General features: G+C 49.4%; 1 protein-coding gene across 1 annotated transcript in view; it reads left to right on the forward strand.

Annotated features, from left to right (window-relative positions):
• OTOG (otogelin) overlaps window positions 1–13,409 on the forward strand; it is a 90,794-nt gene that overhangs the window by 5,470 nt on the left and 71,915 nt on the right. The window contains exons 5-14 of the mRNA XM_042959616.1: window positions 19–173; window positions 2,531–2,649; window positions 3,987–4,192; window positions 5,025–5,155; window positions 5,423–5,529; window positions 5,963–6,072; window positions 6,449–6,577; window positions 7,469–7,577; window positions 7,879–7,925; window positions 8,411–8,556. Coding sequence (XP_042815550.1) covers window positions 19–173; window positions 2,531–2,649; window positions 3,987–4,192; window positions 5,025–5,155; window positions 5,423–5,529; window positions 5,963–6,072; window positions 6,449–6,577; window positions 7,469–7,577; window positions 7,879–7,925; window positions 8,411–8,556 — 1,259 coding nt within the window. The remainder of the gene's footprint in view (window positions 1–18; window positions 174–2,530; window positions 2,650–3,986; window positions 4,193–5,024; window positions 5,156–5,422; window positions 5,530–5,962; window positions 6,073–6,448; window positions 6,578–7,468; window positions 7,578–7,878; window positions 7,926–8,410; window positions 8,557–13,409) is intronic.

Below are 13,409 nucleotides of genomic sequence, written 5' to 3' on the forward strand. Positions count from 1 at the left end.
CTCTCTTCTCTGGCACAGTGTACAATGCCGGCCCTGAGCGGGACAGCATCTGCCGGGCATGGGGACAGCACCATGTGGAGACATTTGATGGCCTGTACTACTACTTCTCTGGGAAGGGCAGCTATACCCTGGCAGGGCGCCATGAACCCGAGGGGCAGACTTTCTCAGTCCAGGTGAGGCCTTCCCTACCCTGCCCATCTAGAAGTTTCCACTAGGCTCTGGAGGTTGTACTGGCCTGGGCTCTCCGTGGGAGAGTTAGAGAGTCTACACCTGGAAGGAGCTGCAGGCCCCACAGTCCTCTCTCACCCACCCACTCCTGGATGCCCCTGGCCAGTGACTGATTCAGTCACTCACTCATTAGGTATTAAGTGCGTACTTGTACTCTTCCTGGCACAAGGCTTGGTGGTGGCATTGTGGACGACAACACAGATGTGGTCTCTGTCCACACGGAACTTACAGTGGACATCAGATCAAATGAATCATTTCAAGTACAACTGAGTGCTTCGGAGGAGAAATGCCAAATGTTAGAAGAGCACGTGATGGAAACCTACTTTCCTCGTTAGGAAGGATGATGATCAGGGAAGACTTCCTGGAGGAAGTGACATTTAAGTGGAGAACTGATGAATGAATTGGAGTTAGCCAAGTGAAGGGTCCCAGGGGTAAAAGATGGATGTGAGAACGTTCTAGGTAAAGGGAACTTGGGTGCTAAAGATCTGAGATAAGAAAGAGCACTGTGCCTCAGAGGGAATGGCAGGTCCTGGATGACTCAGTTCATAGTTACTGCCTCTAAGAAGCCCTTCTGGATGCGCTGACCTAAGCTGGCTCAGGGGCTCTTCTGAGAGCCTGTACAATCCTTGTGTAATCAAAGTTCTGCATTCATTGTTACATTGTCAGTGCATTTTGCTCACAAAGGTCTGTTTCCAGGTTGGTCTTCTCTACCAGATATAAGCTTTCCAGGCAGGGACCATGTCTTCTCATTCGGTGTTCCTTGTACCCAGATTAGTGCTCAGTCAGAGTTTGTCTAGTATATGAACACATGTCTGAGACTCACTGTCAGGCAGGCCTGATTTACATGCTTGCTCCTTGTGTTGAGTGGGGCATCAGCTTCAGGCACTGGTCAGTACCTCCATCTGGAGAAAAGTCTACTTGGGGAGCCAGCTCTGCTGAGGGGCACCTCGGTCAGTACTGAGTTAGGGCCAGCGGGCTGGGAGTTTGGGGAAATCCTAGTGCTCAGTGTCACCCCTCTGCTAGCTGGGTGTGTCCTTCTCTCTCAGGCATAGACCTGCCCAGGGCCTGCCCCAAGGACCATGCCCTGGATGGGCTGAGCAATTCTGCCCTCTCTGCTTTGGTATCACACATCAGGATCTTTCATGACTGTCATTTCATGATGGGTATGTGTCAATTACTTAGACTAACGGGATGCCACACATTTGCGGATTATGAAATCAACTTAATAAGTCCCAACTGGAAGAAAGGAAGGAAGGAAGGAAGGAAGGAAGGAAGGAAGGAAGAAAGAAAGAAAGAAAGAAAGAAAGAAAGAAAGAAAGAAAGAAAGAAAGAAAGAAAGAGAAAGGAAAGAAAATATTATAAGGATGCATTGCACATGAATAGGAGTAAACACTATTTTGTAAAACTTTTGTTTTATTTATATATGTATACATTTCTATTTCCTACCGTGGGTCATGGTCCAAAAGTTTGAAAAATTTAATTAGACTGTGAGGTGGTTTTCACAGGCCCCACTTCTAGATGAAATGACTCCAGCCTGCTTAAACACATTTAACAGTAATCTAGTGGAAGGTTTACTCCTGGGAAGAGTTTCCACACCGGGAAGAAACATTTTCAGACTTTTCCCTAAGCCCTGGGGACCTCAGTTCTCCTCCCTCTCTTGGGTCCTATGGCTTTGGGGGGTGGGTCCTGTCTGAGGAGGGGACAGAGGAGATGTGTATGTGACAGGCAGCACAGGGGTGACATGTGCCTATGTGTGCCGAGAAGGACAAGACTGTGCCTGCCAGGGTCTTGTTTATATCCTGCCAGGAGTGTGTTTATAGTGTATGTATTGAGAGTACCCTGTGAATATGTGAGGGGTGTGTGTGTGTGTGTGTGTGTGTGTGTGTGTGAGACTGTGTGAGCATATACTTTACTTTGGCTTTCAATCTGATGGGATAACCTGGATTGCAAAAAACAAAAAATCCAGAAATAGGGAGCCAGCACAGTGTACTGGAAAGAACCCTGAAATTTCACCTTCCGTCCTGAGTTGGAATTCTGGCTGTGTGTGTGTGACCTTCATCACTTCACCTCTCTGAGTATCAGTTGCTCCCTCTGGGAGATGCAGATAATCATAGCTCTGACCTCCTGGTCAAGTGGCGTTGTGGGGACTGGAGACATCACAGAGGAAAGGTGTTTGGCACACTGGGGGCAGGGTATTGGCGTTAGCGGAAGCTCCACAGGGTGCCACTGTGCTCAGAACTGAAGCTCGGGGCCAGGTCTGTAGCGGGAGCCCTGCACACTGGCCTCTGAACCCCCCAATCAGGTGCACAACGACCCGCAGTGCGGCTCCTCCCCCTACACCTGCTCCAGGTCTGTCAGCCTCTTCTTTGCGGGTGAGCAGGAGATCCGTCTGGCCAAGGAGGTCACCCATGGAGGCGTGAGGTAACTATAACACCTTCTGCCCTGAGCTCTCCTGCTCCCTGACATTAGTGGTGGGGGATGGTGAGTACCTTTCTTCTCCAGCCTAAAGAAAATTGTTTTCTAGGGGCAAACAGCAGTTTCCACCATCAGAGCAGGAACATACTGGCAGGCCAGCTGGGTTTCTAGTCAGCTGGGTTTGTGGAAAGATGAGTCCCTCAAGATTTTCGGAGACTCAAGGCCCTGTGGGTTTCCCAGACAGTGGGTATTCAAATCAGAATTTTCCAGATAAAGTTGAGGGTATAACACTACAAGCATGCTCAATTCTTTTCTTTCACATTTTTAAGGGAATCTTTGTGAGTGGATCATATGTAGTTCAAGCCTCCTTGAATAGATATTAAGCACACTGTCATCCTTCTTTGATGACATAGGGTCATTTCAATGTTATTTATCTTGCTGGGACATCAGGGATGCCTGGGACCAGAGGAATAAGGACTCTTTGCCCCCATACCAGATGGTCCAGACCATGGTTCTTTCTGAAATCTGTCTTGTCTCTTGTCTTCACTGTCCTTTCCTTCCCTTGCTATCTGCTGTCACTTCATGTTGCTGCTGGGTTGGGGGAAGGGGTCTTCCTGCAATGACCCTTCTTCCATTGTCATTTCCTGCTTCAAATCTGGAAACTGGGTAACCAAGGTTTCTGGCGCTGAATGTAAACCTGAAAGCCCAGGTGTTTCTCCTGTGAAAAGATTGGTATATGGATCTTTGGGTACCAGTTTTGGCTGGTTAGACCCTTCTTTAATTTTATTTTCCTGATTTTCTGGTGGATTGAAAGTTGCCAAATTCCAGACTGGCTGGGAGACCCTGTCCCAGTAAAACTGGGAATGTGGTTGGGACTGCAATGGCTCTCCATCTTTTCTTTCACTCCTAGTTTTCCATATCCCTCAGCTTCTTTCTCTTCTTATGCCTTTCTTGCTCCCCACCAAAAAAAAAAAAAAAAAAGCCCCAAACAAACACACAAAACAAGTAAATGTCCGCTTATACCATTTCTCCCGTCCAGGAGAAAGGATCTAGCAACTTCAGACACTCTAAGATTTATCCCTGCCAGGGAAATTGCAAATTTAAAAAGCAAGTTTTAAACACCGAAGACAAAAGAATCTCTCCCTAATGGTGGGCCTCAGATGCCCAGGAAGTCAGGGGGGAAAGTGGGGGCCTCAGATTCACATGGTACCAGTTGCGTGTGGATGAGGCAGGCGCTGGGTACATGATGGTTCCTGCAGGTGGGGCTGGCGGGTCCTTTGGTGACGGGACTGGGTGAGTGGGGGTGATGTGAACACCCAGAAGCTCTGGGCTGTGTCCTGCAGAGTCCAACTGCCACATGTGATGGGGAGCGTGAGTCTGCAGAGGCTTGCTGGCTACGTCCTTGTGCGGCATCAGTCAGCCTTCACGCTGGCCTGGGATGGTGCCTCAGCCGTCTACATCAAGATGAGCCCAGAGTTCCTGGGCTGGACTCATGGGCTGTGTGGGAACAACAACGCCGACCCTCAGGATGACCTGGTGACCAGCTATGGTGAGGTGCAGGGCAAGTGGCCTTCTAGGGGTTTGGATGGAAGTAGGAAGGAGGTTGGGTGGAGGTCAGGCTGGGAAAGGTGGGAGAGGTCTTGGGGCAGTACCCATGGTACTAAAGACCCAGTGGGGGGTCAGGGCCCCTTCCTACCAAGTGTGTGGTCACTCAATCTCCATTTCCTTGTGGGTAAAAGAGTCATAAAGACCACTCCTACTAGAGTTGTGTAAGGATCTAAAGGGCACTTTGCTAGGTAGGGTATTAAGCACACACTGTGAGTGTAGGGTGGGGGCAGGAGCAGAAGGCCAGAGAGAGCCTGGAAGAGAAAGGGCCCCGTGGGAGCTGAAGATACCTATAGAGGAGTGGTAAGAAGTAAAAGTGAAGCATGCAGGGCCAAATCATGGTGACTCTGGCCTTCCCAAGAAGGGAAGTGACACCTTTGAGCACCCACAACATACTGAACACTTAACACGCATCATCTCATACAGTCCTGGCAATAATACCATGGTGGGGGATTATTTGCCCATTTCACATAGGGCAAAACTGAGGCTTGGAGAGAGCTTGTCCAGGCTCACATACTAGTTGCCTCCCCTGAGTTTGGAGAGTAGGGAGCTACTACAGGTTCTTGAGTATTCTTGACTATCACCACCAGCTTTCTCAGGAGAGTGGCTCTGTTGGGAAATGCAAACTGGGATGGGAGCCAAGAGGCTGGGTTCTTCAACTCCTTGTCCGCTTTTGGTATCTCTTCGGCTCCACCTGCCCTCCCTAGAGCCCTGTGCGGCCCCTCCCCTCCTCCCCCGTCACACCCACCTGTGATCATGCTAGTTCTCCCTTCCAGGGAAGCTGACCGACGATGTGGCTGAGTTTGTGCACAGCTGGCAGGAACAAGCCCCCAACCAGCCTCCAAGGCCTACAACTGCCTCCCTGCCTCGCCCACCGTGTCTGCAGCAGAGCCCGGGAACCATGCAGGTCTGGACCCTGGGGAGAATACCTACTCCCCACCCTCCCCTTACCCCTCATCCTAGTGTCTGGCTTAGGTTTCTTGTCTCCCTCTTAGAAAGTCACTGGCTGCAGGAGCCAAGGGTTGTTTGTGCCTATGGCCCCATCCCTTTTCACTCCATCATCCTCTTTCCCTCCCTTGGTCTCAAATTGGGGTTCTGTGTAGGGGTGGGTGAAGTCAGAGGGCTGTGAGTGGCCTTGCCAGCTCCCAGCTCTGGCCCCTGGCTCTTTCCCCAGGGTGTGTACGACCGGTGCGAGGCGCTGCTGCGGCCCCCCTTTGATGCCTGCCATGCCTACGTCAGCCCTCTTCCCTTCACAGCCAGCTGTACCAGTGACCTCTGCCAGTGAGTAGGCAACCAGGACTGGAGCTGGTATTGGGCTGTGGGGAGACCTGTCCCAGTACTGAGGGGCGGGGGGCGGGGGGGGCGGGTGGTCTCAGCATGTGGGCCACTGAGCCTGATAATCCCAGGCCTTGACAGATGCACTTCCAAAACCTCAGAAATTCTTATCTGCATAGGTGGGGCAGAAGAGTTTCCCTATTCTCTGAAGCCCAGAAATGGGGACTGACACCTTCAGGGTCAAACAAGTCAATGCCAATATTGGGACTAGAACCCGGGTGTCCTGCCTCCATCTGTATACTTAGATACCTTCCCAGTCTCCCTTTCCTAGCTGTGGGACAAGGAGGGGTGCGTGCCCTGAGCCCTGGCAGTCTTTACAGGGTTCTGGAGGGCTGGTGAGAGATTGGGCTCCGGTGTGACCCTCGGTTTCCCTGCACAGAGCAGTGGGCGATGAAGCCACCTGGTGCCGGGCGCTGGCAGAGTATGCCCGAGCGTGTGCCCAGGCGGGGCGGCCCCTGCAGGATTGGAGGACCCAGCTCCGGCAATGTGGTAGGTGTATCCTGGTGGTGGGGGCAGGGAGAGGTTCAGACAATCTCTGCCCTGAGGCTGTGGGTGGCCTCATCAGGCCTCAGCTCAACGTCCTGTCCTGCTTAGAACCACAGTTGTCAGAGCTGGAAGCCGTGAGGCCCCATGTGGCAGATGAGAAAACAGGCTCAGAGTGGAGGGACTGACCCAGGGCCACAGAGTGAGATGAGGGTGGTTCTCAGAGCCTCCCAGGCTCTTGCCAACTTTCTGGTTACCCAGGGGGACTAGGGGAACAGGAAAATCACAGTCCTCCCTCCCTCTCCCCCAAGGCCTGGAGTAGGGGGTGGGTGTGTCCTGGCAGAGCCGATGGGACTGGATGGACTGCTCCCTTCCTCCCAAGCCGTGCACTGCAAGGAGAAGGCCTTTACCTACAACGAATGCATCTCCTGCTGCCCTGCCTCCTGCCAGTCCCAGGCATCCTGTGTGGACAGCGAGATCGCCTGTGTGGACGGCTGTTACTGCCCCGATGGTATGCCAAGGGTGGAGCGGGTGCCTGGCAGCATCTTCCTGGGCTGGCACGCACGAGCCCAAAGCAGGGGCTCAGAGGATGCCTGTTTGTGGGATGAGTGAAGCAAGGAGCACACAACTAATAAGTGAATAAACGAATGACTGGCTTAAGGGGGCTGAGGATGGGGGTGGAACTGTGGCTCTTGAGAAGTTCATCAGGGTATTTAATTTCATCGGGACTGTGTATAGATGAGAACAAGCCATTCATTCATTCATTTGTTCATTTATCACCTATGTATTTGTTTAAACATTCGTTCACATGCTGTTTTGTATGGGATATAAATGCACTGGTTTTGAGGGGGTATACATTTGCCACACATCTGTAGCATGTAGCCCATTCGGCTAGGCAGGGGTCGTTGGGATAAAAAAATGTAGAGATACAGTCATTGACTTTAGGGGTCAGAATCTGGTTGCAGTGATAAGCCACGTATACCTACAACTCTAGTCTAAGGCAAAATGTAATGAGGATCAGCTCAGGGGTTCAGACAAGAAGAGACAGGAATTCAGTCGGGGGAGAGATTGTCAGGGAGAGATTGTCAGGCTTCCTGGAGGAGATGGCACCTAAACTGGTTCTAGATGCAGCGACAGGCTTTTGGGAGGTGGAGAAGAGAAGCTAGTCAGCATGCAGGTTGCTTGGGGAGGTGGTTCTTTGAAGAGGTCTGGAGGTGAGATTATTTGCCCAGAGGAGATTCAGATCTGGCCTGAGCCAAGGATTTATGCAGGAGAAAGCTTGAAAGTGGGTTCAGTGGTGAAAACTTGGATAAAGGGATCTTTGTCATAGGCCCTGGACAGCCATGAATGGTCTACGAACAGGAGTGGAGGTGAGTTAAGTGGGCCTTTCCTGTGACCCTAGGGCTGATCTTTGAGGATGGGGACTGCGTGGCACCAGCTGAATGTCCCTGTGAGTTCCATGGGACCCTGTACCCAACTGGCTCTGTGGTGAAAGAAGACTGCAATGCCTGGTCTGTGTCCACAGCCAGGGGTGGGGGTGGGGGTGGGCAGTGGTGACTTCCAGGGTTTTCCACCAGGGCTATCCATTTGGGGTCTGGGACCCCTGGCAATATGGGGGCACTCACTCAGCATCTCTGAGTCCCAGGCGATCTCATTTAATCCAACCCGTGGAGATGGGGGAATCTCTACCACCCATTTTAGAGACGGGAAGACTGAGGGCTGGGGACAGGAGCTCTGTGGACCCTGCTATCCTCCAGCATCTACCCCAGGCCTGGAGAGGTGAGACTTGCCTCCTTGATCTCTATGTTTCAGCACATGCACTGCGGGCAAGTGGGTGTGCAGCACATCTGTCTGCCCAGGTATGCCTGACCCCACCTTGGACTCTACCCCCTTCCTCTGGTCTCTCAGCTTTTTGGGCAGGGAGGATCTGGGGGCCAGGCCTGCAGTTCCATTGGTTCAGCTTGCCCCACTTTGTTTCCTCAGAGCTGCTTTGCCTGCTTAAGGGATTGTTCTGCCTCCTGTCAGGGAGGGTTTTGGGGGGTCTATCTAAGGACCTTCCTGAGCTTGGGGGGCTTGGATGGAGACTGGTCTCCAAGCTCAGGGCCTGGTCTCCTGTCAGAGGGAGATGCCCAGGGCAGGGCTGCATCTACCTTCAGGTGGGCTGCTGGGGACAGGCCTGCATCTCCCCAGTGGCCTGAGTGTCAAAAGGAAGGCCAGGGCTCCAAACACTGCCCTGATTCCTAAGGACAGAGTGCTGTCTCTTCCTCATGCTCAGAGCCTGCAGGGCAGAGGCAGTCCCTGTGGGGCAGCTCCCATGTGTCAACCACCTTTCTTTGCCCCTCAGCCGAGTGTTCAGTGACTGGCGACATCCATTTCACCACCTTTGACGGCCGCCGGTACACGTTCCCTGCCACGTGTCAGTACATCCTGGCCAAAAGCCGCTCCTCAGGCACCTTCACAGTGACATTGCAGAATGCCCCCTGTGGCCTGGTAAGGGCTGGGGACCTCAGGCCCAATCCAGCCAGCCACCCCTGCTCTCTGCCCCCTAGAGAGGCTGAAGGATTTAGGGCAGGGCCCCAGGTTTTCCACCACCCACTCACCCTGATGTCTGTTCTTTCTGGGCAGAGCCAGGGGGCAGGAGACTAGGTTCTGTCTCTAGAACATCTGATAGCTGAGAGCCATTTCCCTTTCCTGGGCCTCAGTGTTTTAAAAAAATCTCTAAAATGGGTCTAATTCAACTAAATCTTCTCTGCTTCCTTGGATTATGCCTTCAACATCTCCGTATTCACTCATTTGTTCATTTATTCATTCAGCAAATACTGAAATAATTTTTGTGCCAGAAGCTATGTTGGGTCTCGGAGACTGGGATGAATTAGATCTGGCTCTGCCCTCCTGGGCCTCGCAGATTGGTGGGTCGAGCAGATAACTCACCGTATAATCCACTATGTTATAGGAGCTGTAATAACATGGACATTACAGGGTAGGTCTCCATGTAGGAGCTTCTCCTGGTTCTTGTTTTACCTGGATGCCAGGTGGGAGAAGGGGTAGATCAGGAGAGACTTCCTAGAGGAGGTGATCCCTGAGCTGTGTCGGCCACTTGTGCACATAACTGAGAAAATGGCCAGCTTGCAGGTCTGGGGTAGTTATAAGTCTGTTTGTTTCTCAGGGACTGCATTTTCCCTGAGCTGACCCCACAAGCCCTGGTTGGGACTCCACTCAAGCTCCTTCCTGCGCAATAGGACAAAGGGTTCACACCCATAGCCAGGGCAGCTGCCCCCAAAGCCCAGCTCCCTGCCTGCCTTTTCCACGCCCAGTGATGTCAGGTGGGTGAGCAGACATCACCTACAGGTGTCCCTCCATGGCCCTGGGGACCCAGGCTGAGCTGAGGATGAGGTAGAAGGCTGGGCTTTCTTCCTCTTGAAGCCTGAGTGATCCCCTCCCCTCTATCTGCCAGAGAATGGCCTGGATCTGCCCTTGGCTGCTCTCTGAATTGGAAGAATGAATACTTGTCCTCAAAAGCTGGGTCACTCCCATCACATCTTGAGGGTGACAATAGAAAAAGCAAAGCAGACAGACATAGCCCAGTGGGACTCCTCCCCATTTACAAAGTTCTAGAGTCTTTGAGTACCTGAGGGCTATGGGACCTTGGGGGTCCCTTACCAGCTCCTTCTCCACCATGTTCTGGATGGTGGTTGGCCAGTGTCGGCCTGAGATAACTTGCTTCACTGCTGAACAGTGCTTTTTTTTGTTTTTTTAATGCTTATTTATTTTTGAGAGAGAGTGTGTGTGTGTGAATGGGCAAGGGGCAGAGAGAGACAGAGACTCAGAATCCGAAGCAAGCTCCAGGCTCTGAGCTGTCAGCACAGAGCCCGATGTGGGGCTCAAACTCATGAACCATGAGATCATGACCTGAGTCGAAGTTGGACGTTTGACCCACTGAGCCACCAGGCGCCCCCGAACAGTGCCTCTTGATAGCACATTCCTTTTACCACGAGCCAGGTCTCTTCCTTGTGACTTCATCCACACTGATGAACCAGTAGAGGGCCAGCCTTGTGCCATCTCTGTGCTGGACACAGTGAGGGTTACACAGATGAGTCAGCCCCTGGTCCTAGCCACCAGAAGCTCGCAGCCTGATCAGGGAGTCAATCACGTCCTCAGGTCAGTTTCTTCTCTGTGAGATACAAGAGCAGTGCCATCAGAGGGGCTGTCTGTGGAGCAAGAAATATTCCTACAGGTCAGAAGAAAGCCTCATGGTAGAGGTGGCATTTGAGCTGAATGACCTAAAAATTGGGCCAAAAAAGATAAATAGAAATAAGATATGTATGTGTGAGGATGGGGAGGAAGGGCAATCCAGGAGGATTCGATCATATGAGAAAAAGCAACAGGGTGGAATGTTCTAAAATACATTAAGGCAGATGCAGAAGGACTATGGCAACTGGCTGACTGGCTGGTAAAGTGCCAGGTGTGTGGGAGAGAAGCAGGAAGAGTCAAAGGTGAAGACATGACTTCAACCCCGGGTGAACAGAAGTGGGTAGGGTGAGAATGTTAACAGAGAGGATGATGATGAGAAAGTATTTGCACAGTACTTTGAACTTTGACTAATCAGTTTTGCATTTGACATCTAGTTTAAGGCTCAAAATACCCCCACGTAGTGGTCACTATGATTCTCCCCATTTGAAATCTGATAAGACAGGCCTAACAGAGGCTTGGGGCAGTCTTGACGACCCCCAGCCAGCAAGAGGGGGAGCTGAGCCAGACCCAAGGCTGGAAGTCCAGAAAGCCTGTCACAGCTTCCTTATACACCCACCCCCAAATCAGGGTAGTGTTTATAGCCTTTGAAGTATTTTTAAAGTAGACCTTATTTTTTTAGAGCAGCTTTAGATTTTACAGAAAAATGCAAAGGTAGTACACAGAGTTCCCATATATCTCACACCCAATTTCTCCTGTTATTAACCTCATACATTAGTATGGTACATTTGTTACAAATACTGAACCAATGTTCATTATGTACATTATCATTAACTAAAGTCTGCACCTTACTCATATTTATTTATTTTTAAACCTGTTATTTTTTTTCTGTTCCAACATACTACATTACATTTAGTCATTGTGTCTCCTGGGCTTTTCCTTGCTGTTACAGTTTACTAAGACCTTATTTATGGTGACCTTGAAAGTTTTGAGGAGTACTGGTCAGATATTTTGTAGAATGCCCCTCTGTTGGGATTTGTATGCTTTTCTCATGGTTAGAATGGTGTTAGGGATTTAGGGGAGGAAGATAAGTGGTAAATTGCTATTTTCATCACATCTTATCAAGGATACATGTACCAACATGGTTTATCACTATTGAGGTTGACCTTGGTCATTTGGCTGAGGCAGTGTTTGTCACATCCTCCTCTGTAATGCTACTCCTCTTTTCCCCCTTACCATATTGTTCTCTTTGAAAGAAGTCAGCCCACAGTTAAAGAGTAAGGAGTTATGCTCCCTCTCCTTGAAGGTAGAGAATCTACATACATTAGTTGGAATTTTTCTGCATAGGAAATTTGTCTTTTTTCCCTTGACATATTTTTTTTTGTCAATCATTTATTTATGTCAGCATGGACCCAGGATATTTATTTTATACTTTGGATAAGAACCAATACTTCCTTTTTTATTTTGTTACTCAAATTTTTCCAGCTTGAACCATTGGGTAGTCTTTCAGTTGGCTCTTGGGTCCCTTTGGTATACCCCCATCATTGTGTGTATGTGTGTGTGTGTGCGTGCGTGTGTGTGTGTGTGTGTGCTGCCTACTGCCTTACTTTATAAGATATAAAGTCCTATAAGATACACCAGGCTCATCTTGCATATTTCCTGTTACATTCCTAGAATCAGCCATTCCTGAAAAAGTATTATCAGATGCTCTGGGCTCCTTTTGGAGAATCGTATTAGACACCAAGATCTGGGGTACTGGGTGTGCTCATTGCTACTGGGGTATCATTTCTTTTAGATCCTCTCAGCTGATAGAAAAAGGAAATAATATGTATAACCTATGAATATCCTTGTATAACCAATATATATACATGTAACTATAGATAATCTATCAGTAGCCCTCTATATCTATATGCTAAGAAGGAGCTCATATTGATGTTCCAACTCTAATCCATTGCCACATGGGTCATTCTAGTCTCCCCTTGCTTATCCCACCCCTTGCTTATAAACACCCACTCCAACAGTGAGAAATATGGTTTCCATTGTCCTCCATCTATTTATCTAATTGTTCAATTCCAGTATACATGTATAGAAGTACCAGAATTATTAATCCATACCTCCATGGGAAAGAACTTTATCAACTAGAGTACAGTGCTTATGCATAGTTTCTTTTGCTTTTAGTCTTACAAACTCCACTTATTTCCAAGGCTTCTTAGGTCAACACCTTTCCCTGCACCCCCGTCAGTGAGGTAGTTTTGTATAGCTGTACAGTTAGATTCTTTTGTCACAGTCTGCATTCCATCCTGGGATCCTCTGACTTCCTCCATGATTTTTTTAATTGTTTACATTAGGGTTCACTCTTTATGCTGTAAAGTTCTCTGGGCTTTGACAAATGCAACCTCCAAAGTATTCCATGCACATTTTCTTTCCCAAAAATTTAATTTTTTAAATTTTAGAGTGTGTATGTGTGTGTGTGTGTGTGTGTGTAGAGGAGAGGGGCAGAGAGAGAGAGAAAGAGAGAAAGAAAGAAAGAAAGAAAGAAAGAAAGAAAGAAAGAAAGAAAGAAAGAAAGAAAGGAGAACCTCAAGCAGGCTCCATACTCAGTGCAGAGCCTGGTGTGGGACTTGATCCCATGACCCTGGGATGATGACCAGAGCCAAAACCAAGAGTCAGATGCCCAACTGACAGAGCCACCCAGGCACCCCTCCATGAACACTTTTTTTCTATCAAACCAGGCAGGACCAACCAAGTATTGTTCTATCTCTATTTCACAAGGAGAGAACTGAGGTTTAGGTAACTTAAATGAGGTCTTTAAGGTCTCAGCTTTCAGTGACATCAAGACTTGAGCCTGAGACTTTGACTAAAGGGTGCAGACTTTCTTCCTGCACCAATGACATGTCCAGAGGGGACCAGAGGATGAGTGGGCTTGACAAAGAAGGTGATGTTTTAGACACAATGGTTTTGAGCTGTTTCAGGGATTTTATGTCTCCTTGGGAAGGAGCTTGGAAGAAAGGTTGTAGCTTGTTGCATAATGCCTTCCTGAAAAGTTTCAAGCTCTAGTTCTTTCCTCATTTCGCTGTTTGATTATATCACTTTCAGGTTATACTTTCTTTGGCTGTCTTTGGACTTAGGATAAAGTCCTAAAATATTACAAAGCT

This window comes from Panthera tigris, chromosome D1, assembly GCF_018350195.1.
Source record: "Panthera tigris isolate Pti1 chromosome D1, P.tigris_Pti1_mat1.1, whole genome shotgun sequence".
Taxonomy (NCBI): Eukaryota; Metazoa; Chordata; class Mammalia; order Carnivora; family Felidae; genus Panthera; species Panthera tigris.